Below are 24,478 nucleotides of genomic sequence, written 5' to 3'. Positions count from 1 at the left end.
TTGGGAGAGGGGACCTTTACTTACACCCAGACATTTGTTAAGTGTCTGTGGTGATTATTATTCAAATTACTTTTATTTGCCGCAGCTCAATTTATTTATGTCTCCCTCCGCCCGGAGGGGCAGCGGTGTAAGTTCAATATCCTCTAAAGCAGCATCAACAATATCCACAGTGCTGAGGGGTGCATATTAGTAATGAAGGCTGTCGCCTGTCTGGAATGGGCCTGTATTAAAAGGACCGGCTTGCTTATCAAATGGCAAACAATTCACTTTAGTGCCCTACTTTCAACCAGGGTCCATAGATTCCTATAGGGCTCTGTTAAAAAATAGTGCACTATATAGTGAATAAGGTGCCATTTCGAATGCGGACGCTATTATTGCAGGGGTAGGCAGTGGATGAGGTTGATGACTTTTCATTATTGGTCTGTATTCATACACAAATGTATCCAGGTGTTGCTGTGTGTGCAGAACACAACCACGACACAAGGACTACAAAGCCTTGCAGGACTTCAGATGAATTAGGGAAAGGTATGGGGTTTAACATTCGAAAGCCCATTTAGATTGGCACAACAGACCCCGCAACACAGCCATACAGATACCGTGGAGAGAAAGTGCATTGGTAACAACAAATCCTTAGTATACTTTGTCATGCAAATATGAAACGGATGCCAACATCAGTGCCATGGTAATATCGTACAAAGAGCTGTGTAATTGTTTTTCATTGTCATTCAACACCACGGTGGATTTCATGGAAACTAAATTGTTTGATAGGCAAAGAAATACAAAAACTGTGATGACGTCATAGTTCAACTGTTATGAGTGTTTATCCTCACATATATTTCCTTTGTCTCTAAAATGTGTATTTGAAACTGACTGACTAGGTTTCGTCACCTTGCTTTCATCAATGGGACTCCAGTCCGTCAGTTGTTGTTTGTGGACTTGTTGTTGCCAATAAAAAAATTCAGTGATTTATTTTCCTTCCCTTGAAGATGAAAGATCCCATGGTGCAGATATCCTTGGACAACTACAACACAATCTTCATGTTGACACCTTCGGGGATTACTCGCTACCTGACACTGCTGAAGCCCGTGGACCGTGAAGAGCAGGACAGCTACACGTTCACGGTAAGGCTAGCTCTAGCTGACACTACTTTCTCTCTCTTCTTCTCTCCCCACAATTAAGTTAGCACCTGTCAAACAAAATAGTACATCATAAACTGGAATTCAGTCACTTGTCCTTTAATGCCCATATACTGTATGTCTTGTAGCAAGCTCATGAACACTGCTAGAATGGCAATAGGTATATCAGTACAGTACTATTACATATACACTATTGAATCAGCAAGATACTTATTTTCTTGATCCTTGAAATTCATAGCTGGGATTTTTATACCCATAGTAACTAGTTTGCCAATGCTTTTGACATTTCTGGCCAATTTGTTCTTTCAAAAAAAAAAATGTACGAGATAGTCCTATCCATGCAGGGTTGTTTTTGTTTTTATCTGCTAATGATGGAGGGCATCACAATATTTCCCCAAACTTTATGACCATTGGGATAGAACAATGGTGTTCGTCTTCAAGTAATAGTCCTCTATTGTTGCTCACACCAAAGTCTCCCACTTCCCTCTGCCCAGACAACCAGTTGGCACAGGGCCTGTATTTGATGTAGTGTGTGTGTGTGTGTGTGTCTGAGTGTTTTTGTGTAGGCTAACATACTCCAATATGTAAGTAAAAAGTGAAAGCAATCCCTGTAAAAGCACTCGTTGAAAATTGTTACTGTGCTAAAAGATAAAAGTGAATGATTAATGTCATGTGATGCGGTAGCCTCTCATTAAGTATTTGTGCAATCCCCTGAGCCAGCGCCTACAAAGTTTCAATAATGAAACCAATACTCACCAATAACTGAGCTTTCATGCAAGAGTAAAACTCTCTGCGGCTGGCTAGTGCACTGTTACCAGCTGGAAGACCATGATAAAGCACCGAACAGCAGAGTGCAGTCCAGCACAGCACAGCAGAGTTCAGCACAGAGCTGTTAAGTACAGCATAGCACAGCTCAGAACAGCGTAGTTCAGCATAGAACAGCTCAGTATAGTTCACTGCATGACACGGTACAGCGCAGCAGAGTTCAGCACAGAACAGCTCAGAACAGCATAGTTCAGCACGTAACAGCACAGCGCAGCGCAGCAGAATTCAGCACAGAACAGCTCAGTATAGTTCACTGCATGACACGGAACAGCACAGCGCAGCAGAGTTCAGCACAGAACAGCTCAGTATAGTTCACTGCATGACACGGAACAGCACAGCGCAGCATAGTTCAGCACAGAACAGCTCAGTATAGTTCACTGCATGACACGGAACAGCACAGCGCAGCAGAGTTCAGCACAGAACAGCTCAGTATAGTTCACTGCATGACACGGAACAGCACAGGGCAGCGCAGCATAGTTCAGCACAAAACAGCTCAGTATAGTTCACTGCATGACACGGAACAGCACAGCGCAGCAGAGTTCAGCACAGAACAGCTCAGTATAGTTCACTGCATGACACGTAACAGCACAGCGCAGCGCAGCATAGTTCAGCAAAGAACAGCTCAGTATAGTTCACTGCATGACACGGAACAGCACAGCGCAGCAGAGTTCAGCACAAAACAGTTCAGCCGTAGCACAGCTCAGAACAGAATAGTTCAGCTCAGCAGAGAACAGCACAGCAACACACAGGTCAGCACAGCACAGCACACTGCTAACCTCAGTACTATTCCTCAGTATGTTTGATGATGTATTCTTCCTTCAGCTCAAACTGGCACCGGGTTATTCGCTGTTCCCTCCGGATCAGATAGACCTGTTTATTTGAGGAAGTGTCACCTAACAGCTGTATCATTCAGCCTGAGAGCCGTAGTCTTGTCAGGCTTTGAAATTGCCAAGTGCCATGTCATCAGAAACCATAATTGGAATTTGTCCTAAGAACTTTGGAGGTTTTGGAGTTCCATTTTTCCTGCTCACCTTTACCACTCTGTTTTAAGAATTGAGAGACGTCATTTTTTTTTAGCAATCTGATAAAATCCAAATGAAGTCAAATCCAATATTATTTGTCACATCCGCAGAATACAACAGGTGTCGACTTTACTGTGAAATGCTTACTTGCAAGCCCTTAACCAACAATGCAGTTATAAGAAAATTTTGTTTAGAATATATATTTTATTATTAATATTTTTTAAGTAACACAATAAAATAACAACAAGGAGGCTATATACAGGGGGTACAGTACCAAGTCAATGTGCGGGGGTACAGGTTAGTCAAAATAATTTGTACATAGGTAATGTGACTGCATTGATAATAAACAGTGAGTAGCAGCAGTGTAAAAACAAATGTCAATGCAAATACTCCAGGTGGCCATTTGATTAATTGTTGACCAGTTTAATGGCTTGAGGGTAGAAGATGTTAAGGAGCTTTGTAGACCCAGACTTGGCGCTCTGGTATCGCTTGCCATGTGGTAACAGAGAGAACAGTCTAAGACAATTGACTATGACCATTTTTTGGGCCTTCCTCTGACACCGCCTAATATATAGGTCCTGGATGGCGGAAGCTTGGCCCCAGCGATATACTGGGCTGTACTGTCAGATGCTGAGCAGTTGCCATACCAGGCGGTGATGCAACCGGTCAGGATGCTCTCGATGGTGCAGCTGTATAACTTTTTGAGGATCTTGGGACCCATGCCAAATCTTTTCAGTCTCTTGAGGGGGAAAAGGCATTGTCGTGCCCTCTTCACAACTTTCTTGGTGTGTTTGGACCATGATAGTTTGTTGGTGATGTGGACACCAAGGAACTTGAAACTCTCAACCCGCTCCACTACAGCCCCGTCAATGTGAATGGGTGCGTGTTCGGCCTTCCTTTTCCTGTAGTCCGCGATCCTCCCCTTTGTCTTGCTCACGTTGAGGGAGATATTGTTTTTCTGGTACCACACTGCCAGTTCTCTGACGACCTCCCAAATGGCTGTCTCATCGTTGTCAGTGATCAAATCAAAATCAAATCAAATCAAATTTTATTTGTCACATACACATGGTTAGCAGATGTTAATGCGAGTGTAGCGAAATGCTTGTGCTTCTAGTTCCGACAATGCAGTAATAACAAGTAATCTAACTAACAATTCCAAAACTACTGTCTTGTACACAGTGTAAGGGGATAAAGAATATGTACATAAGGATATATGAATGAGTGATGGTACAGAGCAGCATAGGCAAGATACAGTAGATGGTATCGAGTACAGTATGTACAAATGAGATGAGTATGTAAACAAAGTGGCATAGTTTAAAGTGGCTAGTGATACATGTATTACATAAGGATACAGTCGATGATATAGAGTACAGTATATACGTATGCATATGAGATGAATAATGTAGGGTAAGTAACATTATATAAGGTAGCATTGTTTAAAGTGGCTAGTGATATATTTACATCATTTCCCATCAATTCCCATTATTAAAGTGGCTGGAGTTGAGTCAGTGTCAGTGTGTTGGCAGCAGCCACTCAGTGTTAGTGGTGGCTGTTTAACAGTCTGATGGCCTTGAGATAGAAGCTGTTTTTCAGTCTCTCGGTCCCAGCTTTGATGCACCTGTACTGACCTCGCCTTCTGGATGATAGCGGGGTGAACAGGCAGTGGCTCGGGTGGTTGATGTCCTTGATGATCTTTATGGCCTTCCTGTGACATCGGGTGGTGTAGGTGTCCTGGAGGGCAGGTAGTTTACTCCCGGTGATGCGTTGTGCAGACCTCACTACCCTCTGGAGAGCCTTACGGTTGAGGGCGGTGCAGTTGCCATACCAGGCGGTGATACAGCCCGCCAGGATGCTCTCGATTGTGCATCTGTAGAAGTTTGTGAGTGCTTTTGGTGACAAGCCAAATTTCTTCAGCCTCCTGAGGTTGAAGAGGCGCTGCTGCGCCTTCTTCACGATGCTGTCTGTGTGAGTGGACCAATTCAGTTTGTCTGTGATGTGTATGCCGAGGAACTTAAAACTTGCTACCCTCCTACTGTTCCATCGATGTGGATAGGGGGGTGTTCCCTCTGCTGTTTCCTGAAGTCCACAATCATCTCCTTAGTTTTGTTGACGTTGAGTGTGAGGTTATTTTCCTGACACCACACTCCGAGGGCCCTCACCTCCTCCCTGTAGGCCGTCTCGTCGTTGTTTGTAATCAAGCCTACCACTGTTGTGTCGTCCGCAAACTTGATGATTGAGTTGGAGGCGTGCGTGGCCACGCAGTCGTGGATGAACAGGGAGTACAGGAGAGGGCTCAGAACGCACCCTTGTGGGGCCCCAGTGTTGAGGATCAGCGGGGAGGAGATGTTGTTGCCTACCCTCACCACCTGGGGGCGGCCCGTCAGGAAGTCCAGTACCCAGTTGCACAGGGCGGGGTCGAGACCCAGGGTCTCGAGCTTGATGACGAGCTTGGAGGGTACTATGGTGTTGAATGCCGAGCTGTAGTCGATGAACAGCATTCTCACATAGGTATTCCTCTTGTCCAGATGGGTTAGGGCAGTGTGCAGTGTGGTTGAGATTGCATCGTCTGTGGACCTATTTGGGCGGTAAGCAAATTGGAGTGGGTCTAGGGTGTCAGGTAGGGTGGAGGTGATATGGTCCTTGACTAGTCTCTCAAAGCACTTCATGATGACGGATGTGAGTGCTACGGGGCGGTAGTCGTTTAGCTCAGTTACCTTAGCTTTCTTGGGAACAGGAACAATGGTGGCCCTCTTGAAGCATGTGGGAACAGCAGACTGGTATAGGGATTGATTGAATATGTCCGTAAACACACCGGCCAGCTGGTCTGCGCATGCTCTGAGGGCGCGGCTGGGGATGCCGTCTGGGCCTGCAGCCTTGCGAGGGTTAACACGTTTAAATGTCTTACTCACCTCGGCTGCAGTGAAGGAGAGACCGCATGTTTTCGTTGCAGGCCGTGTCAGTGGCACTGTATTGTCCTCAAAGCGGGCAAAAAAGTTATTTAGTCTGCCTGGGAGCAAGACATCCTGGTCCGTGACTGGGCTGGATTTCTTCCTGTAGTCCGTGATTGACTGTAGACCCTGCCACATGCCTCTTGTGTCTGAGCCGTTGAATTGAGATTCTACTTTGTCTCTGTACTGGCGCTTAGCTTGTTTGATAGCCTTGCGGAGGGAATAGCTGCACTGTTTGTATTCGGTCATGTTACCAGACACCTTGCCCTGATTAAAAGCAGTGGTTCGCGCTTTCAGTTTCACACGAATGCTGCCATCAATCCACGGTTTCTGGTTAGGGAATGTTTTAAACGTTGCTATGGGAACGACATCTTCAACGCACGTTCTAATGAACTCGCACACCGAATCAGCGTATTCGTCAATGCTGTTATCTGATGCAATACGAAACATCTCCCAGTCCACGTGATGGAAGCAGTCTTGGAGTGTGGAGTCAGCTTGGTCGGACCAGCGTTGGACAGACCTCAGCGTGGGAGCCTCTTGTTTTAGTTTCTGTCTGTAGGCAGGGATCAACAAAATGGAGTCGTGGTCAGCTTTTCTGAAAGGGGGGCGGGGCAGGGCCTTATATGCGTTGCGGAAGTTAGAGTAACAATGATCCAAGGTCTTTCCTCCCCTGGTTGCGCAATCGATATGCTGATAAAATTTGGGGAGTCATAAAATTGATAAAATTGCTGATAAAATTTGTTTTCAGATTAGCCTTGTTAAAATCCCCAGCTACAATGAATGCAGCCTCCGGATAAATCGTTTCCAGTTTGCAGAGAGTTAAATAAAGTTCGTTCAGAGCCATCGATGTGTCTGCTTGGGGGGGGATATATACGGCTGTGATTATAATCGATGAGAATTCTCTTGGTAGATAATGCGGTCTACATTTGATTGTGAGGAATTCTAAATCAGGTGAACAGAAGGATTTGAGTTCCTGTATGTTTCTTTCATCACACCATGTCACGTTGGCCATGAGGCATACGCCCCCGCCCCTCTTCTTACCAGAAATAGTTTTGTTTCTGTCAGCGCGATGCGTGGAGAAACCCGTTGGCTGCACCGCTTCGGATAGAGTCTCTCCAGTGAGCCATGTTTCAGTGAAGCAAAGGACGTTACAGTCTCTGATGTCCCTCTGGAATGCTACCCTTGCTCGGATTTCATCAACCTTGTTGTCAAGAGACTGGACATTGGCAAGAAGAATGCTAGGGAGTGGTGTGCGCTGTGCCCGTCTCCGGAGTCTGACCAGAAGACCGCCTCGTTTCCCTCTCTTTCTGAGTCGTTTTTTTGGGTCGCTGCATAGGATCCACTCCGTTGTCCTGTTTGTAAGGCAGAACACAGGGTCCGCGTCGCGAAAAACATATTCTTGGTCGTACTGATGGTGAGTTGACGCTGATCTTATATTCAGTAGTTCTTCTCGACTGTATGTAATGAAACCTAAGATGACCTGTGGTACTAATGTAAGAAATAACACGTAAAAAAACAAAAAACTGCATAGTTTCCTAGGAACGCGAAGCGAGGCGGCCATCTCTGTCGGCGCCGGAAGTCACTTACCACCACAGGCTTACCACCACTGTGTCGTCAGCAATCTTAATGATGGTGTTGGAGTCGTGCTTGGCCACACAGTCGTGGGAGAACAGGGAATAGAGGAGGGGACTAAGCATGCACCTCTGAGGGGCCCTTTGTGAGGATCAGCGTGGCAGATGGGCTGTTGCCTACCCTTACCACCTGCGGGTGGCCTGTCAGGAGGTCCAAGATACAGTTGGAGAGGGAGGTGTTTAGGCCAAGGGTCCTTGGCATAGTAATGAGCTTTGTGGGCACTATCGTGTTGCATGCTGAACTGTAGTCAATGAACAGTATTCTCACATAGGTGTTCCTTTTGTCCAGGTGGGAAAGGGCAGTGTGAAGTGCGATTGAGATTGCGTCATCTGTGGATCTGTTAAGACGGTATGCGAATTGGAGTGTGTCTAGGGTTTCCGTGATGATTTGGTTGATGTGAGCCATGACCAGCCTTTCAAAGCACTTCATTGCTACTGACATGAGTGCCAGGGGTCGGTAGTAATTTAGGCAGGTTACCTTCGCTTTCTTGGGCACAGGTACTATGGTGGTCTGCTTGAATAATGTAGGTATTATAGACTCGGCCAGGGAGAGGTTGAACATGTCAGTGAAGACACTTGCCAGTTGGTCCGGCGCATGCTCTGGTTACGCGTCCTGGAAATCTGTCTGGCCCTGCAGCCTTGTGAATGTTGACCTGTTTAAAAGTCTTGCTCACATCACCTACGGAGAGCGTGATCGCACAGTTGCCCGGAACACCTGGTGCTCTTATGCATGCTTCAGTGTTGCTTGCCTCGAAGCAAACAGAAAAGACATTTAGCTCGTCGGGCTATGCTCGCATCACTGGGCAGCTCGCGGCTGGGTTTCCCTTTGTAGTCTAATATTTTTCAAACCCTTCCACATCCGACCGGCGTTGGATGTGGCAGGGTGTAGTATGATTCAATCTTAATCCTGTATTGACGCTTTGCCTGCTTGATGGTTCGTCTGAAGGTATTGCGGGGGCATAGCAGGATATTTTATAAGCCTCCGGATTTGTGTCCCGCTCCTTGAAAGCAGCAGCTCTAGCCTTTAGCTCGGTTATGATGTTGCCTGTAATCCATGGCTTCTGGTTGGAATATGTACGTATGGTCACTTTTGGAACAATGTAGTTGATGCACTTATTGATGAAGCCAGTGACTGAGGTGCTATACTCCTCAATGCCATTGGATGAATCCCGGAACATATTCTAGTCTGTGCTAGCAAAACAGTCCTGTAGCGTAGTATCCTCGTTGTCTGACCACTTCCGTATTGAGCGAGTCACTGGTACTTCCCGCTATAGTTTTTGCTAGTAAGCAGGAATCAGGAGGATAGAATTATGGTCAGATTTTCCAAATGGAGGGTGAGGGGAAGGTTTATACGTGTCTCTGTGTGTGGAGTAAAGGTGGTCTAGAGATTTTTTTCCCTCTGGTTGCACATGTGACATGCTAGTAGAAATTAGGTAAAACGGATTTAAGTTTGCCTGCGTTAAAGTCCCCGGCCACTAGGAGCGCTGCTTCTGGATGAGCATTTTCTTGTTTGCTTATGGCCTTATACAGCTCATTGAGTGCGGTCTTGCTGCCAGCATTGGTTTGTGTTGGTAAATAGACGGCTACTTAAAATATAGATGAAAACTCTCTTGGTAGATAGTGTAGTCTACAGCTTATCAAGAAGTACTCTACCTCAGGCGAGCAATACCTCGAGACTACCTTAATATTAGACATCGCTCACCAATTATTATTGACAAATAGACACATACCCCCACCCCTCGTCTTACCGGACGTAGCTGTTTTGTCCTGCCGATGCACAGAAAAGCCAGCCAACTGTATATTATCTGTGTCGTCGTTCAGCCACGACACGGTGAAACATAAGATAATACAGTTTTTAATGTCCCGTTGGTAGGATAGTCTCAAACGGCGCTCATCCAGTTCAGCCACGACACGGTGAAACATAAGATAATACAGTTTTTAATGTCCCGTTGGTAGGATAGTCTCAAACGGCGCTCATCCAGTTTATTCACCAGTGATTGCACGTTAGCCAATAGAACGAATGGTAGAGGCGGGTTACCCTCTTGCCGAGGAATTCTCACAAGGCACCCTGAACTCCGCCCCCTGTATTTCCTTATTTTCTTTATGCAAATGTGAAAAAACACACAAAATAGCACATTTGTTTTGGAGCCTGTAAAATAGCAGCCATCCCCTCCGGCGGCCATTCTTATTGATAAGGCAATGTCTTATTGATTGACTGTGCCTGTCTGACTGTATGTTAATACAGCAGGATCAACTCTGTTTTCGTCAAAAACCATCAGAATATGAAATAATGGTGCAAAGAAGATCCAGAAGACTTCTCTGAATGCAAATATTGGTGTGCTGCTCCCTTCAGCCCTAATTCTGTGGGACGTGGTTTTAGCATTCTGTTAGCATTTCGATCACTTGGAGTTGGCCTTGTCCTGGCAGTCACCGAATGATTAAAACACTGAGAACAAGCACGCTTGTCTGGGAGTTACTATGCTGAGTTAAATTATGGATTCGTCTCACATACGAATGCTTCCCAGTCAGTCAGCGCCTCAATGTGTTTCCCCTCTCCATCATTACCATGAAGATATCCATGTGTATGTGTCTCAGTGGGTTTTAATTCCGACACATATTCAGTCAGCGTATGTTTACTTGATTTCATTCAAATGACAAATGGCACTGAATCTGTTATGCTACCCGCCCTGAAAGACACCCTTCCTGCCAGTCAGAATACAACCACAGCTACAACAACCACTACCCACCTAATGATGGCTTAGTGCTTAAAATAATTATTTTGCCTCTGTCTTGCCTAGAGGATTTGTACTGTTATGTTGTTGGGAGCTGGTAGAGGTTTTTATAGTGCTAACTTGTCTCAGACTAAAACGGAGACAAGAGCCTCATAATGTCAAGGGTAGAGCATTGCACCGGAAACTCAGAGGAGAAAACAACACTTTGACGTTTTCTCTCCCCACCACCACATCCTGCTGGAACAGTGGAGGAGCCCGCAGCGCTATCCTGTCAAGACTTTGAAGTGTGGTGTTGCTAAGCACTATAGACATTAAGAAGTACTAAAGGGATGTCTCTGGATTCCGGTTTTCGCTAGCACTTACCACTGTGTTTACCTGTGGGCTTTTTTTAGCTGCTTCCGCCATTGTTTTGTGGGGAAGATCACAATGGTGGCAAAATAAGTAGCTTTAATTCGAAAAGTTAATGGGGGAGAGCTTTGAACATCCCAGTGGGACAAATGGTGTTTTATCTCCGGCTCAACTGTGGATCATTGTGCTTTTCTCGCTGTTTGATGCTTGTTAGCATGTTCTTTTTTTCTTTCTTTTTTTTACCCAATCTTAGTCTTGTTTTATCCATGTGATCGGTTGTGTTCTATGTGGAAGTTCACAGTCAGATACTGCTTCACGCACACACACACACACACATTAGTGAAGCTTAAGAGTATTAATTAACAAAGGCACATTAAAGGGTCTGTTCACTTTATCTAATGAAAAAACAACATTGGTATGCCAATCATGATTGGAGTTGTGAGAGCATTGTAGTCTTCATTACTGTAAGTAGTTTTTAAGCCAATAGGCCCTGTTTAGTCAGTGTGATGAATTAATATCTCTGTGTAAATGGATTTTTAGTAAGGTTATTGCTCTCAATCTAGATTTTTTTTTTTTACCATTGGTCACCATCCTTGTCTTCCTTTTCTCTCCTGTGACTGTGACTCTCAGGGTCTAACCCGTTGTTCGTGACATGACAGAACATGCCGTGGGTTATATAGTGTCTCTACTGTATACATACAGTATATCATGCATTAGCATTGTTTGACTGTTTCCTAGATATTCTCAACAGGCTGTTCAAAAGTTCATTCCTCAATGGTTTCTCTGAAGGTGTTTGATCATTTTTCTCTCGCTCCCCATCTCCCCTTCTCTCTCCTTCTTTCCTTCCTTATCTATCTATCTATCTCTGTCTGTCTCTCTCTCCCTCCTGCCCCCCCCCCTCTCTCTCTTCTCTATAGATGATGGCTTCAGACGGAGTTCAGGAGAGCCCTACAGTGACCGTTCATATCACAGTGATTGATGCCAACGACAACACACCAACCTTCCTCAACTCCTCCTACAGTGTTAATGTTTACACAGACATTCAGCCAGGGGAAACAGTATTACAGGTAATCAATACGCTATACTCACTCGCTGTTTTCCCAAACAAACCACCCACTTAGAGTAATAGCGTTAGTAAACCTAATTTATTAATGAATTATAGCTGGAATAATTGTGGCAGCAGACTGTTTGGCTTAGCTCTCAGCAGGCTGCTGCCATAGGCTGTTCCCCTCTGTGCCCAGGGAAGATTGTGGGTAATTTGTTATAACCCCTGTTTTGCAGTCTGAGCATGAGCCCAGTTCAGTCGCAGGGAACAAAAGACTGACAGAAAAGGTCAAGTCCAGGCAGTTAAATCTCTGTTTCCTATCAGAAGACTTCCTCTCATAGCAAGCCAGGTTAGGCTGGTTAGGCTTCAGAAACCTGCGTTAATAAGGACAGTTATGAGTTAACTCTTTGTCTGCTGAATGACTTAAGGAGTCAGAGTCATCTTTGAGTTACAGTATGTAAAGTCTTAGAATAGCATATGGGGAAAATTACACTAAAGATGTTGTAGTCATGCTTTTGTTTAGTCACATACTGTAGCTTTCTGTTTGTTTTAAACACATTCATGTTTTGAGGTTTCTATTCATGTGTGGCCACTTCTTTACACATCACAGTGTGTTGAATATGAAGTCCTATATGTTGTACAGAGATGATGCTAATGTTAAAAGGTATTTCTGCGTTTGATTTTGATAGTAGTCTCTACCTTCTTATTTCAAATTTGCTGACCATATATGCTATTGATCTGTAATACACCCCCGAACACGATGCGTTTAATTACGCATTCGATATGTTTAAGAATAATATCAGCGCTGAATTTGCATGTTTCTTGAAATGTGGGGGGAAAATTGGTATAGATTGCCTTCCCCTAGTGATGTCCCTGGGCATAGGACGACTGCGGACACTGTCGATGGAGACTTACGGGGAAATGATGTGGCTCCTCTCCTGTATCCCTTTCAGCTGACGGCCCTGGATGCTGACGAGGGCCCCAACGGGCTGGTGACCTACAAGATCCTGGCGGGGAATCAAGGCCACTTCGCCATCAATAACCGCTCGGGAGTGATCACTGTGATGCCTGGCATCTCCCTGGCCGTGGGACGCTCCTATGCCCTGACCGTGAAGGCCATGGATAACGGCCCAGAGTCCCAGAGGAGGTGAGGCTATTAGGGAGCCCTGGGGGGGCCCGAGGGATGGGAGGCTGGAGGGGAGGGCTGGGTGTTGGGGAGACTGAGCAGGGCCGTGGAGAGGTAGAGTGGTGGTGGTGGCTGGAAACTGGTGGGGACTGTAAAGGCTGAGAGCCACAGAGGACCAGGTACTTTCCATTCCGTTTGCAGCAGCCACAGCCTCCCTCCCTTGCTGCCGTTCTCCCTCTTTCCCTCTGTCACCCCCCCCCCCCTCTCCTTTTTTTATGTATCTCTCTCTCTCTGCCCCTCTCTCTTGCTCTCTTAAATCAATAGTGTTCTGCAGGATAACACATTCTGCTGTGGAAATATCCCTGTAACAATGTGCTGATAGATATTACTCTCAGGACTGACCCATCTGGTACCCAAAGCGGAAATGAGAGGCTTTTCACAATAATTGGCAATGCCCACCCTCCAACTCAATTCAATCTGTGTCGCCTTTGTGCCCTCTGTAATGCTTGGTGGCCACAGAATCAATATAGCTCAATAGACTAACATAGAAAGAGATTTTTTGCAGGAAATGTAGTGAATTGGGAACTAACTGGTGCCTGAGTTCAATAGGAAAAACATTAAGGTACCCACTGGGGGAGTTCTGTGGCCTCAGTCCACTGGTGGGTCTCTGAGGCCTCAGTCCACTGGTGGGGTCTCTGAGGCCTCAGTCCACTGGTGGGGTGTCTGTGGCCTCAGTCTACTGGGGGGGGGGGGGGTTCTGTGGCCTCAGTCCACTGGGGGAGTTCTGTGGCCTCAGTCCACTGGGGGGGTCTCTGTGGCCTTAGTCCACTGGGGGGGTCTCTGTGGCCTCAGTCCACTGGGCGAGTTCTGTGGCCTCAGTCCACTGGGGGGGTCTCTGTGGCCTCAGTCCACTGGGGGGGTCTCTGTGGCATCAGTCCACTGGGGGGGTCTCTGTGGCCTCAGTCCACTGGGGGGGTCTCTGTGGCCTCAGTCTACTGGGGAAGTTCTGTGGCCTCAGTCCACTGGGGGGGGTCTCTGTGGCCTCAGTCCACTGGGGGGGTCTCTGTGGCCTCAGTCCACTGGGGGGGTCTCTGTGGCCTCAGTCCACTGGGGGGGTCTCTGTGGCCTCAGTCCACTGGGGGGGTCTCTGTGGCCTCAGTCTACTGGGGAAGTTCTGTGGCCTCAGTCCACTGGGGGGGTCTCTGTGGCCTCAGTCCACTGGGGAAGTTCTGTGGCCTCAGTCTACTGGGGAAGTTCTGTGGCCTCAGTCCACTGGGGGGGTTTCTGTGGCCTCAGTCCACTGGGGGGGTTTCTGTGGCCTCAGTTCACTGGGGGGGTCTCTGTGGCAGCAGTTTTTGGAATTTCGTCTTCCCCGAAACACGGCCAGGTAAAAGTTTCATCGCACAAAGAACCTTTCAAGCCTTTCTTTTGAGAAGTAAAAGACAGAGACGCAAAATAAAACTGTGATGAGGATTATTAGGGGTGTGAATACGTAAAAAGTCTGGAGTGCCATCTTGTCGAGCAGGGAAATAAATGCTGATAATAGCAAAGCCAGCAAAAAGTCTTCAAATAACAAGTCCCCCATATGTCTTTCTGAAATTGACTTGTGAAAGTGGCTGTAATCATTCAATGATGTTTATGTTCAGGCCCGACTCGGACACTTGGGGCTTAATGTTCTGTACACAAATGTCATTTCACTTCTGTTTGGTGATGAACCAGGTGAGAACAGCATCCAGCGACGTGGTAAAACAAAGTAACAGTACACACTCTGCTGTTCGTTCGCGCGTACAATGATGTCTGAGTGAAGAACCAGTGTTGGTTGTTTGTAATAACGTCTTTGTTTTTGTAATGTCGCAAATGTACGTGGCTCTTTCGCCAACTCTGGATTTCAGCCTACGTACAGTACCCAGCAGCTGTTTGATCTACAGTCATATGGATCTTCTTGCAAAACACACCCTAACAAACCCGAAACAAACACCCACAGCCAATAACATTGCATCTGTGTGTACCCTACATCCCACACACCAATTGTCGTACTGTAAACAAAACCCTCCCACAGTCTCGGTCTTTCAGAATCGAAGCTCTTGGAGGACAGTTAAAGTTGATAAAAGTGCTTCTTGATTGTAAAAATGTATACCAACGAATTGAACCCGCGTTCATCTGGGTTTTTCCACCAGAATGAATTTCACACCCATCCCCCATCCTTATCTCCCCTCCCAGGAGCTCCATCACCACCGTGTACATTGAGGTGCTCCCACCCAACAACCAGAGCCCCCCACGCTTTCCCCGCTTCCTCTACAGCCTGGAGGTCAGCGAGGCCATGAGGACCGGCGCCACTCTCCTCCACCTGCAGGTGAGCCTGGGGACGAGGCTTCTTCACAATACCACACTGTTCTTTAGTTCAGACCTAGCGTGATGAACTCTGAACTCTTATCTAGAGGGTGACATTTGGCGTCGGCGGTGGGATCCCCTTCGGAACATTTTGTGTATACAGCTGATGAGCTCTTAACAATGGCTTATTTTTTAGTCTGTACCAGAAGAGACCAATGTTACTGTCTATTCTGTTTGAGAAGAAATGGTTAGAGCTGTTTATTTAGACCACTCAGACGGTAGACGTCGCTACTGTGTTGTTGTCCGCTAACACTACCAAACTATTGTTTGTAATGCATCAAGTAGAAATGGAGCCGGATACTGCTGAGTAAAGTCATTTAGAATTCTTCATTGTCTGTTGTGAAATTGGGTTTTATTTGACATGAACGAGGCTCTCTGTCTCTGTGTCTCTACAGGCGAAGGACCGTGAAAGAGATCCTATTACCTATAGCATCCAGAGCGGAGATTCCCACCACCTCTTCGAGCTCTCCCGAACGTGCGTAAGCTTATTTTAGTCATCAACAACACCTACCTGTATTATCGTGGAGGATTTATTCATGAAACCTTGCCGCCGGTGGTGTTACCCTGTTACAGAGGAGTCGATTTAGGGGAAAGGGTTTTGGATTGTGTTTTGCCATGATGTGTGATCTGTAGTAAACTGAATTGCTCTCTCAGAAGCTCTCCGCGAGACACGAGGGGCTGAAAATGTAGATACAATTCTCCCTAGCATCTCAAATACATAATTAATAAGTGCTAAATGAATTAAAACCAAAACAATTCTCTCCCTGTTTGAAAAACAGACCAAATATCAGATTATACAGTAGTCGTCCCAATGTTACTCTGAGCTTCACTTTTGGTATTGGCGGGGAAAGTATTGGTGCCTTGGCTTGGAGTAAATATTTCCTCTTACAATTTCATAGATTTAATCCAAGCCTGCAATAAGATTTGCTGGGATTTTTTTTAGGGAGCACTGTTCTATGTTTAGTGGCGAAGCAAGCCTTCTCCCCCTGCAGCTTTGGAGTAGAGCTATTACTCGTACTCAACAATTAGACCCAGAGCTGAATGGCCCTGATTTATTTATAAAAAATGGGACCCAGTCCTCCCTAGTGGCGCAGCGGTCTAAGGGTTTGATCCCAGGCTGTGTCACAACCGGCCGTGGCCGGGAGTCCCATAGGGCGACACACGATTGGCCCTGCGCCATCTGGGTTAGGGGAGGGTTTGGCCAGGGGGGCTTTACTTGGCTCATTGCGCTCTAGCGACTCATTGGTGCAGTGTGCTTCCAGGTTAAGGGGGCGCGTGTTAAGAAGCGCGGTTTGGCAGGTCATGTTTCGGAGGAAGCATAACTCGACCTTCACCTCTCCCGAGCTCATTGGGGAGCGATGAGACAAGACCGTAATTGGAGATATATGTATTTTATTTCAATTTTGTATTATTTGAACCTTTATTTAACTAGGCAAGTCAGTTAAGAACAAATTCTTATTTACAATGACGGCCTAGGAACAAAGGGTTAACTGCCTTGTTCAGGGGCAGAACGACAGATTTTTACCTTGTCAGCTCAGGGATTTGATCCAACAACCTTTAGGTTACTGGCCCACTCTAACCACTAGGCTATATCACAAAATTGGGGGGAAAAGGGGGGTAAAATACAAAAAAGTATAATAATATGGGGACCCGAACCCGAGAACAATCAGACCCGAACCCGAATGGACTCGACTACAACCGGACCTAGACTCAACCCATACCCAAATGTAACAAAATATAATGGTTTATTTATTTTTTGTAATTTAGCAAAGGCTCTTATCCAGAGCGACTTACAGGTGCAATTAGGGTTTAGTGCCTTGCTGAAGGGCACATCAACATATTTTTTACCTAGTCGGCTCTGAGATTTGAACCAAACAAACTTTACAGTTACTGGCCCAATGCTCTTAACTGCTAGGCTACCTGGTAAGTTGCTGTTTTTGTTAACAAATATTTCTTTATATCTTGACTAGGCCTTCTACAAATCAATAAATATGCTCTAGGCCGTGGTTAGGTCTATCAGCTCTAGTTACATAGACCCGATAACCGATAGCAATCAAACAGGACTCGACCCGCACCTGATAGGCAAGTTTGAATTTTGGACCTGAACCCACTCGGTCTTGGGTCGGGTCTCAGGTAGACCTGTGTGTGTGTGTGTGCGTGTGTGTGTGTGTGTGTGTGTGTGTGTGTGCGTGCATGCGTGCGTGCGTGCAATAACCAGCACATTGCCATGCAGTCATGACTGTGCTACCGGAGGCCACTTCAATCAAAGCTCCAAACTCAAATTGTCATCGTGCCTCTCCTGTTGCAGACTGTCAGGTTCAAGAAATTGCATACACCACAACTCCAAAATGTTAATAAGCCCTGCGCCTGTCTCCGTCTCCTCAATGAAGTGGCAAATGAAAACAGTAGGGGACAAGCTCCCCAGTCCTAGAGGAGATGAGCTAAAGTGTATCCCCTTATATAGCCCCTATTAATGGATACATCCCGATAGATTCACGTGCCTATCACAACACATTGTATCCCCATTGTCATACCACTGAGCCAGTTCTTGCATATTTATCTGTTTCTTTCGAAAGAAAGCTCTTTTTATCCACCTGGTACAGCTAAGGAGTTGATTGTTTACAAGACAGTTTTACAAGTTACCCATTCGATTGCTTTGTATTAGACTTAAAACGTCAGCGTGTCAAGACTTTAAGTCCGCTGTAGAGGTGATTGTGATCAGAGACCTGCCTGCGTCTCATCGCCAGCTTAATGCCAGAAACGGGCAGGCCTTACAGATCACAATCTGTTGAATAACCTCTGCTCTGTGTTGCCTCTTAGTGGGCCTCAGATGATATCTTTAATACTCTCTTAGTTATTCAGCACTTCAAAACAACACCCTTGTGAATGAGGTTCTCTCACATGCTGGATCTGATCCAGTTTGCTTTTCCAGCTGCTAATAATCATGATATTTCATTCAGCTTGGCATTATCATCATCCTTGATATTTTCGAATGGGAGGATGATTGTGTGTGTGTGTGTGTGTGTGTGTGTGTGTGTGTGTGTGTGTGTGTGTGTGTGTGTGTGTGTGTGTGTGTGTGTGTGTGTGTGCGTGTGTGTGTAGAGACAATGCTCTCTATGAATAGCTTATAAATATACATGAGAGCCGTGGCGGCAGCATTTGAGGTGCCGCTTTGCGTTTGTCTAATTCATTTTAACAGGGGCATATCATTCCACTATGGTCCTCACGGAGCTCGTATCCCTCTTAGGATGTGTGCACCCGGTCTCTTAGAATCGTCTGATTATGAACCGTTAAAAATACTGAGTTAAAAAGTACCTCTAATATCTGATTAATGCGTGTCTAAATGACTGCTGGTGAGTAGCCATCAGAAAACTACAAGTAGAGGGAAAATCGAGATGCGTGGTTGCAGACGCGTTTCCTTAAGTGGCTGTACATTGCCCTCTAGTTTGGGCTCATCTCTGAGAGCTGTAGCAGACAGACAGCTAACAGGTGTACACTCTTATATATCAAAAAGTGCTGTCTAGAACATTCAAGGGTTATTTGGCTGTCCCCGTAGGAGTACCCTTTGGAGAACCCTTTTTGGTTATAGGTAGAACACTTTGGATTCCGGGGTGGAACCCAAAAGGGCTCTTACCTGGAAATAAAGTGGTTCTACCCGGAACCAAAAAGGGTTCTCTTATGGGGACAGCCGAATAACCCTTTTGGAACCTTTTTTTTCTAGGAGTGTAGAGCTGACAGCAGATCATCATCCCATGTATTTAAACACTCAGGGATCGCTCTGTGAGAGTGCTGAAACCACTGCTGTATGCATGCCAATAGTACCCCACACCGAATGACCGTGCACTGTCAATTCTACAAAGCATGTGTGTGTGTGTTAGGCTACAGTAGCTTGTCAAAGTGCCAATATATAACTCTCCTCTGTCGGCAGAATGAGAGAAGGAGCTTCCGTTTCATTCTAATGTGCTGGCGGGTCCACATGCCCCACAGTATCCAACGTGCATGTAATTGAATAGCCAGATTTACATAAACCCCCATTTATAAACCACATACAAGCAAAAAAATGAATGGTTTTGCATTAGAAGGAAAAAAATAATCTGCTTACACTGACAAAGTTGTGATTTTGGGCCAATTGAAACCTGTCTCAATTGGGATTCAATCATTTGTTGAAATGTTCACATTCACAACGTCTGAATGCAGACTTTGATGCAAGAATTTCTGTCTCCTTCACGTCTTCTTGTTTTTGTGTGGGTATTGTTTATCACTACGTGAGATCTGTTTGATTTAGGAACCCTGAAAGCTTCTGGCTCAGCGGGAAGCAGAGTCAGTGGGAAAGTTTCACAAAAGCTGCAAATGGACTGTATTGAATGATGGGAGTGTGTCGTGTTCTGGTGGTGGTTTAGTGAAAAAGAACCACCGTGTCTCCATCTCTTCTCCCCAGGTCAGGGCTTTTGGTCCTGGGCAAACCGCTGGACAGGGAGACAGAGGATCGCTACACTCTCGTTGTAACAGCCTCAGATGGCCATCCGGAAGGGGTAAGCCTGCGTCAATTGACCTTCTATCCATCTATTCGTTCATCTATTCTCCGTCATAAATGATTTCATTTATCCATTCATCTGTGTGCTGTCTCACCATCAATCAATTTATTGTGTTCATTAATCTATTCGATCCATTCAGTTAAGTGCATGGCAGGTTGTGTATCTAGCCTTTTTTACTGTGTTGGAGGTCTGCAGTCCATTGTTTTGATAGGATCCTGGCCAAACTGGAGTAGCAGTGATTTATGTACTGCAAATGATAATAACAAGGAATAAGATGTTGCATAACAGTAACAGGGGTTGTTAGGTGAAAATCGGGGTTGATTTCAAATCAGTCTAATAATGCAATAGCGGTATTTGTCGTCAATCATGGCCCCCTTTAATTGCTGTATCCAGTGTTGAGAAAATGTGAATGATCTCAAAAACCTTTGACGCATCCACCTACATCACTCTAATGACGGCTAAAGACATTGCCTTGTCGTTGCATATCGTTGCTTAACGAGGAAGCCAGCAGACCGATTCATGTGGCATTATTCTCTTTGATGCCAGCGGCGGCATATTTAATGCAGGTGTGACACGTTACCGCGGCTGACCTTTATGGAAATGAATACAAACATCTCTCTTCTGGCACACTCTGATACCTGAAGCACCTCCCCCTAGATTGAATCACTTAATTGGCCAATATTCTCAGAGCTGGTCTCTCTCACCTTGTGGAGAGGGGAACTCTCATCCTCTTCTTAAAAGAGTAGTCCAGTGTGGTTGGTTGTCTCATGCAAGTAAAATGAGACAGCGGACAGTGAGTACCAGTAAACCCTCCCTCCTCTGCGCTCGCCAGCATTCTCCTCCCCTCTGTGCCCTCCACGTTTCCACTTATTCTATAAAACATTGAGCAAAGTTTAAACTGCAGCCTGAGCGGGTAGGGTAAAGGCAGAGACTGAGGCCTTTAAAATTCATTGACCTTTCCAAATCAGCTGGTCATTAGCCAAGCTAATAAACAGTCCTGTAGGGACTAGGGAAGGCTCTCTGGCTTAGGAGACACACACACACACACACACACACACACACACACACAACATACGTACACACACAGACGCGCGCACACACACACACACACACACACCACTGTCACTGACTCTCCAGAACTGTTTGACCTCCCTTCCTGGTGATGTTTCCTACTGGATGGGGCGTGTATTTCTCTAGGCACCTGCAGGTGTGCCAGAGGGGCCTGGAGGGCCCGGGGCTAGCCAATATTATCTGATGAGGACCACATGAGAGGGAGACCGACAGTATCTATTATACAGTCATATCAGAGGTGTCAGATAATACTCTGTTACAGATGATAAATACTGGTTGTACTGTTTGGTCTTAAAGGGGCAATCATCAGTTCTTACATCCATCTTTGAACATCCATTTAATTATATGGATGTTCATTGATTCATTGATTCTTGAAGAATTTGACTAGTAAATGCCTTGTGAGCTTAGTTCAACTGTCGTACCCCATCAAAACCTTTTTTTCCTCCAATGTTTTTAAACAAAGTAATTATTAACAAACTATATAGCCTCAAAACATGGTTAAAGCTGTAATTTTGATATCATGGATGGTCCAGTTTTTGTATCCTTTACTTGGTCTATGAATTTGAGAGTGGTCACACACTCCAACCCCATCCCGTAGCATTTTACTAAATGGGGGGCGGGGAGTATGCCTTGTTATTGTTTCTACTGCTGATTACCACTTTAAAGAGAAAATGCAGTTTTTGGTCCTAAACAAAGCGTGAGTGTTTACCTTTTTCAAAGTGAACATGCTGTGCACCATTGTTTTCATGTCAAACAATAGTCCTGAATTTCCTATGTATTTGTCCAGTTCACTCATCACTACCCCTCCTCGCTCCAAGTAAATGTTTCTTGTAGCGCAGAGATGTTTTGCATCATGAAGTTACGCCTCATGAATAATCCCAGCCTCTCTCAAATGCTCTTTCTGACATAACAAAACAGCAGAAAATAACACGCACCTTCTTTTTGGATTATTCCTCACTTTTTCATTCCTCTGGGTGTGTCGTGGGAAGGAATATCTTTTGATGTTCTTTCAAATCTAAATGCGGAGAAGAGAATGAGGAAGTGAGACATTAGGAAGGGATGACGCAAAGTGAAGGGATCGACCTGCTGTGAGGGCACACCTGCACACTTTTCTCCCCTCCATTCTTCCGCTGACGAAAGGAAGCAATATGTTCTGGGCTAATGGCGGTTTAGTCTTTCCCGTAGGCTGGTGCTCTAACGTACGGCCTGATTTGGGTTACCGGTGTGAATACAAGAGCCACCGCTAAGGAATTAGCTATAGCTCTATCTGCCTAACGACCCACTGGTTGCTAATTTATTCTGTGCTGTAATTGGTTGTTTTTTTTTAAATGTTGAATCGTTGGGCTGTTAGACAAAAGACGGAGAACCTCTGAATGATGCAACCATCTGTCTGGCTCTGACAATTACTGTATTATCTGGTCATTCAATGAGGAATTGACCTGTTTGGATATTGTGTTTTGTTTGATGGTCGCAGTTTCTTCACAAAGGAGGAGATTGGGGGCTTTGGTCTTTGTGATCCATCACAGACCTCATTAATCAGCATCAACATGATGGCCCAGAGCCTTATTAAATGTTCTGCTCTGATACCGCCAGCCTAAAAACGAGCTAATTGGAGAATCCATCATATTTGTGAAACAGTCCGTCAGTAAGAACACACCCAGTCAGTCGGTAGCGTCACAGACCACGGATGAAACCTTTAAAGGGCTGAGATGTTAGATGACCGGCAGAGATCACTCTTCCTTCCTCCCACGGTCTGGTAATGGTTCAGGATCACTTTAAATTCAAGAGAAGTCACGGTGATGGGTGATGTACAGATTAACTTTCCACACTGAAATGTTGGCTTTTAAATACCACACCTCTATAGAAAGCAGGCTTAAAGTGGATCTGACACCGTTTAACTAAACAGATAATCAGTATATTGGTCTAAAATATCACGTTTACAGTTTTTTATTTTTTAAGTTACATTTAAGATCACTTTATTGTTCAATTGCACACAAGGTCCAACCAAAATTTGACTTCCGCTCCAAAACACATACATATTTTGGAAAGGTGCAGGGGGCTGCCACTGTGCGCCTGGGGAGCTGTTGTTACCCGATTTTTTTTCTGTCTTGACGCAGGACTCGAACTAGCAACCCTCTGGTTCCTGGCTCAACCCTCTCTAACCACTAGGCTACCTGCAGCACGATGAATAAAATTCACCATGAATCGCTAGGTAGTCTAATAAATATTGCTATCAGGTTGTAAATCACAGCTGGTACATTGATTTGTTACCCCGGCCATTCAGGGGATGAACCGTTTCAGTTTCACTCAACCAACACTTTGGACAAAAACGGACAAAAAGGGCAGTGATTGGGAGCCTCAACACAATCGATCTAGCGATGCAGTATCGATGTGGTTAAGGCTATACCTTATCTATTATGTATGGTCTACTTATTTAGCTAGCTAGCTATATGACTTGATAGCTAAGTCATTTAACTAGCTAGAAAATGACACAGAGCCTTGTAGCTAGCTGGCAGGATGTCATGTTGTTATTGGGCTGGGGGGCACTGCAGGAGGCCGAGCAGGCTACTATTCCCCATCTGAGAAGTTTTACTGTCCTCCGTGCTAGATTTGAACTCGTATGGTTCAGGCTAACGTTGTTGTTGTTCTGGTTAGGCAACTGAAGGAGAGATGTTGCGCTGTTCCACTGCCTGTCCAGTGGAGTGCAACATCAAAGTGCTGTTGGCATGGCTTATTTGCCTAATCTAGCAGTGATTGGTTATGGCACACCGGTCTGTGTAGATTCTGGCCCAGGACAAGACTGACAAGTTTGTATTCGTTTTTATTTACTGCATTTCTATTAATGGCCCGACTCACATGGCTGCTTTCCCATTAATATTACTATTAGAAGGCTCACCAATTCCTGACCCTACGTCATTTCCAAACGTTCTATGAAATGTATGAAAACGTGACATTCTATGCGCTCGCTTCTCACACAATGAAAAATGTTGTTTTATTCTTCCCTAGGTTGTACATTATATGAGCATACTTGAATAAGATTTGATGGTACTAAATATGTGTCAGTTCCACTTTAAGTAGTGTGATGGAGTACCTTGATTAATTAACTTGCCTTCTTTGCACTAACACTCGCACTTGTCTTTTCTTACCAGCACAGACTTTGCTGATAGCTACTTTTATTGAGGAAAAATGTACTTCCTATGACTGTGATATGTGGTTGTCCCACCTAGCTATCTTAAGATGGATGCGCTAACTGTAAGTTGCTCTGGATAAGAGCGTCTGCTAAATGACAAAAAAATCGAATGTGATTACCTGCACCTGTTGACCTGGATGAGCTTTCTGGATTCTGTTCTTCTATCGGGGGAAACGTGTAGCTAGAAGTCAAAAGGGCATTGATTTGATTAATTCAGTTTTATAAAAGCCTTGAACTCCATGTTTTATTTTCTATAATAGACTGCAAGTCGCTATGGTCACAGGATGCTCTCGTAGTCAGCTCAAGATTATCCGGAGCCGGGTACTGCGATTGCCGTCCCTGTGTCATGATATATCCTGGTTTCTGAAGAGATTTAATGTGCTATATCTACACGGCTCAGTAGTCTTGTTAATCAAGTGATAATTTCGACAAGATGCACCGTCTGAAAGAACCTACAACTAAATGTGTTGGGTTTGGG

The 24,478-nt window shown here is 45.3% G+C and overlaps 1 protein-coding gene across 1 annotated transcript in view; it reads left to right on the top strand.

Annotated features, from left to right (window-relative positions):
• Positions 1-24,478, top strand: part of LOC139376583 (protocadherin-15-like) — a 185,551-nt gene that overhangs the window by 78,774 nt on the left and 82,299 nt on the right. The window contains exons 13-18 of the mRNA XM_071119336.1: positions 987-1,121; positions 11,560-11,709; positions 12,641-12,834; positions 15,034-15,166; positions 15,600-15,679; positions 19,643-19,736. Of these exons, the coding sequence (XP_070975437.1) occupies positions 987-1,121; positions 11,560-11,709; positions 12,641-12,834; positions 15,034-15,166; positions 15,600-15,679; positions 19,643-19,736 (786 nt within the window). The remainder of the gene's footprint in view (positions 1-986; positions 1,122-11,559; positions 11,710-12,640; positions 12,835-15,033; positions 15,167-15,599; positions 15,680-19,642; positions 19,737-24,478) is intronic.

Source organism: Oncorhynchus clarkii, chromosome 20 (genome assembly GCF_045791955.1).
Source record: "Oncorhynchus clarkii lewisi isolate Uvic-CL-2024 chromosome 20, UVic_Ocla_1.0, whole genome shotgun sequence".
Classification (NCBI taxonomy): domain Eukaryota; kingdom Metazoa; phylum Chordata; class Actinopteri; order Salmoniformes; family Salmonidae; genus Oncorhynchus; species Oncorhynchus clarkii.
This window is presented reverse-complemented; position numbering and strand designations above follow the sequence as displayed.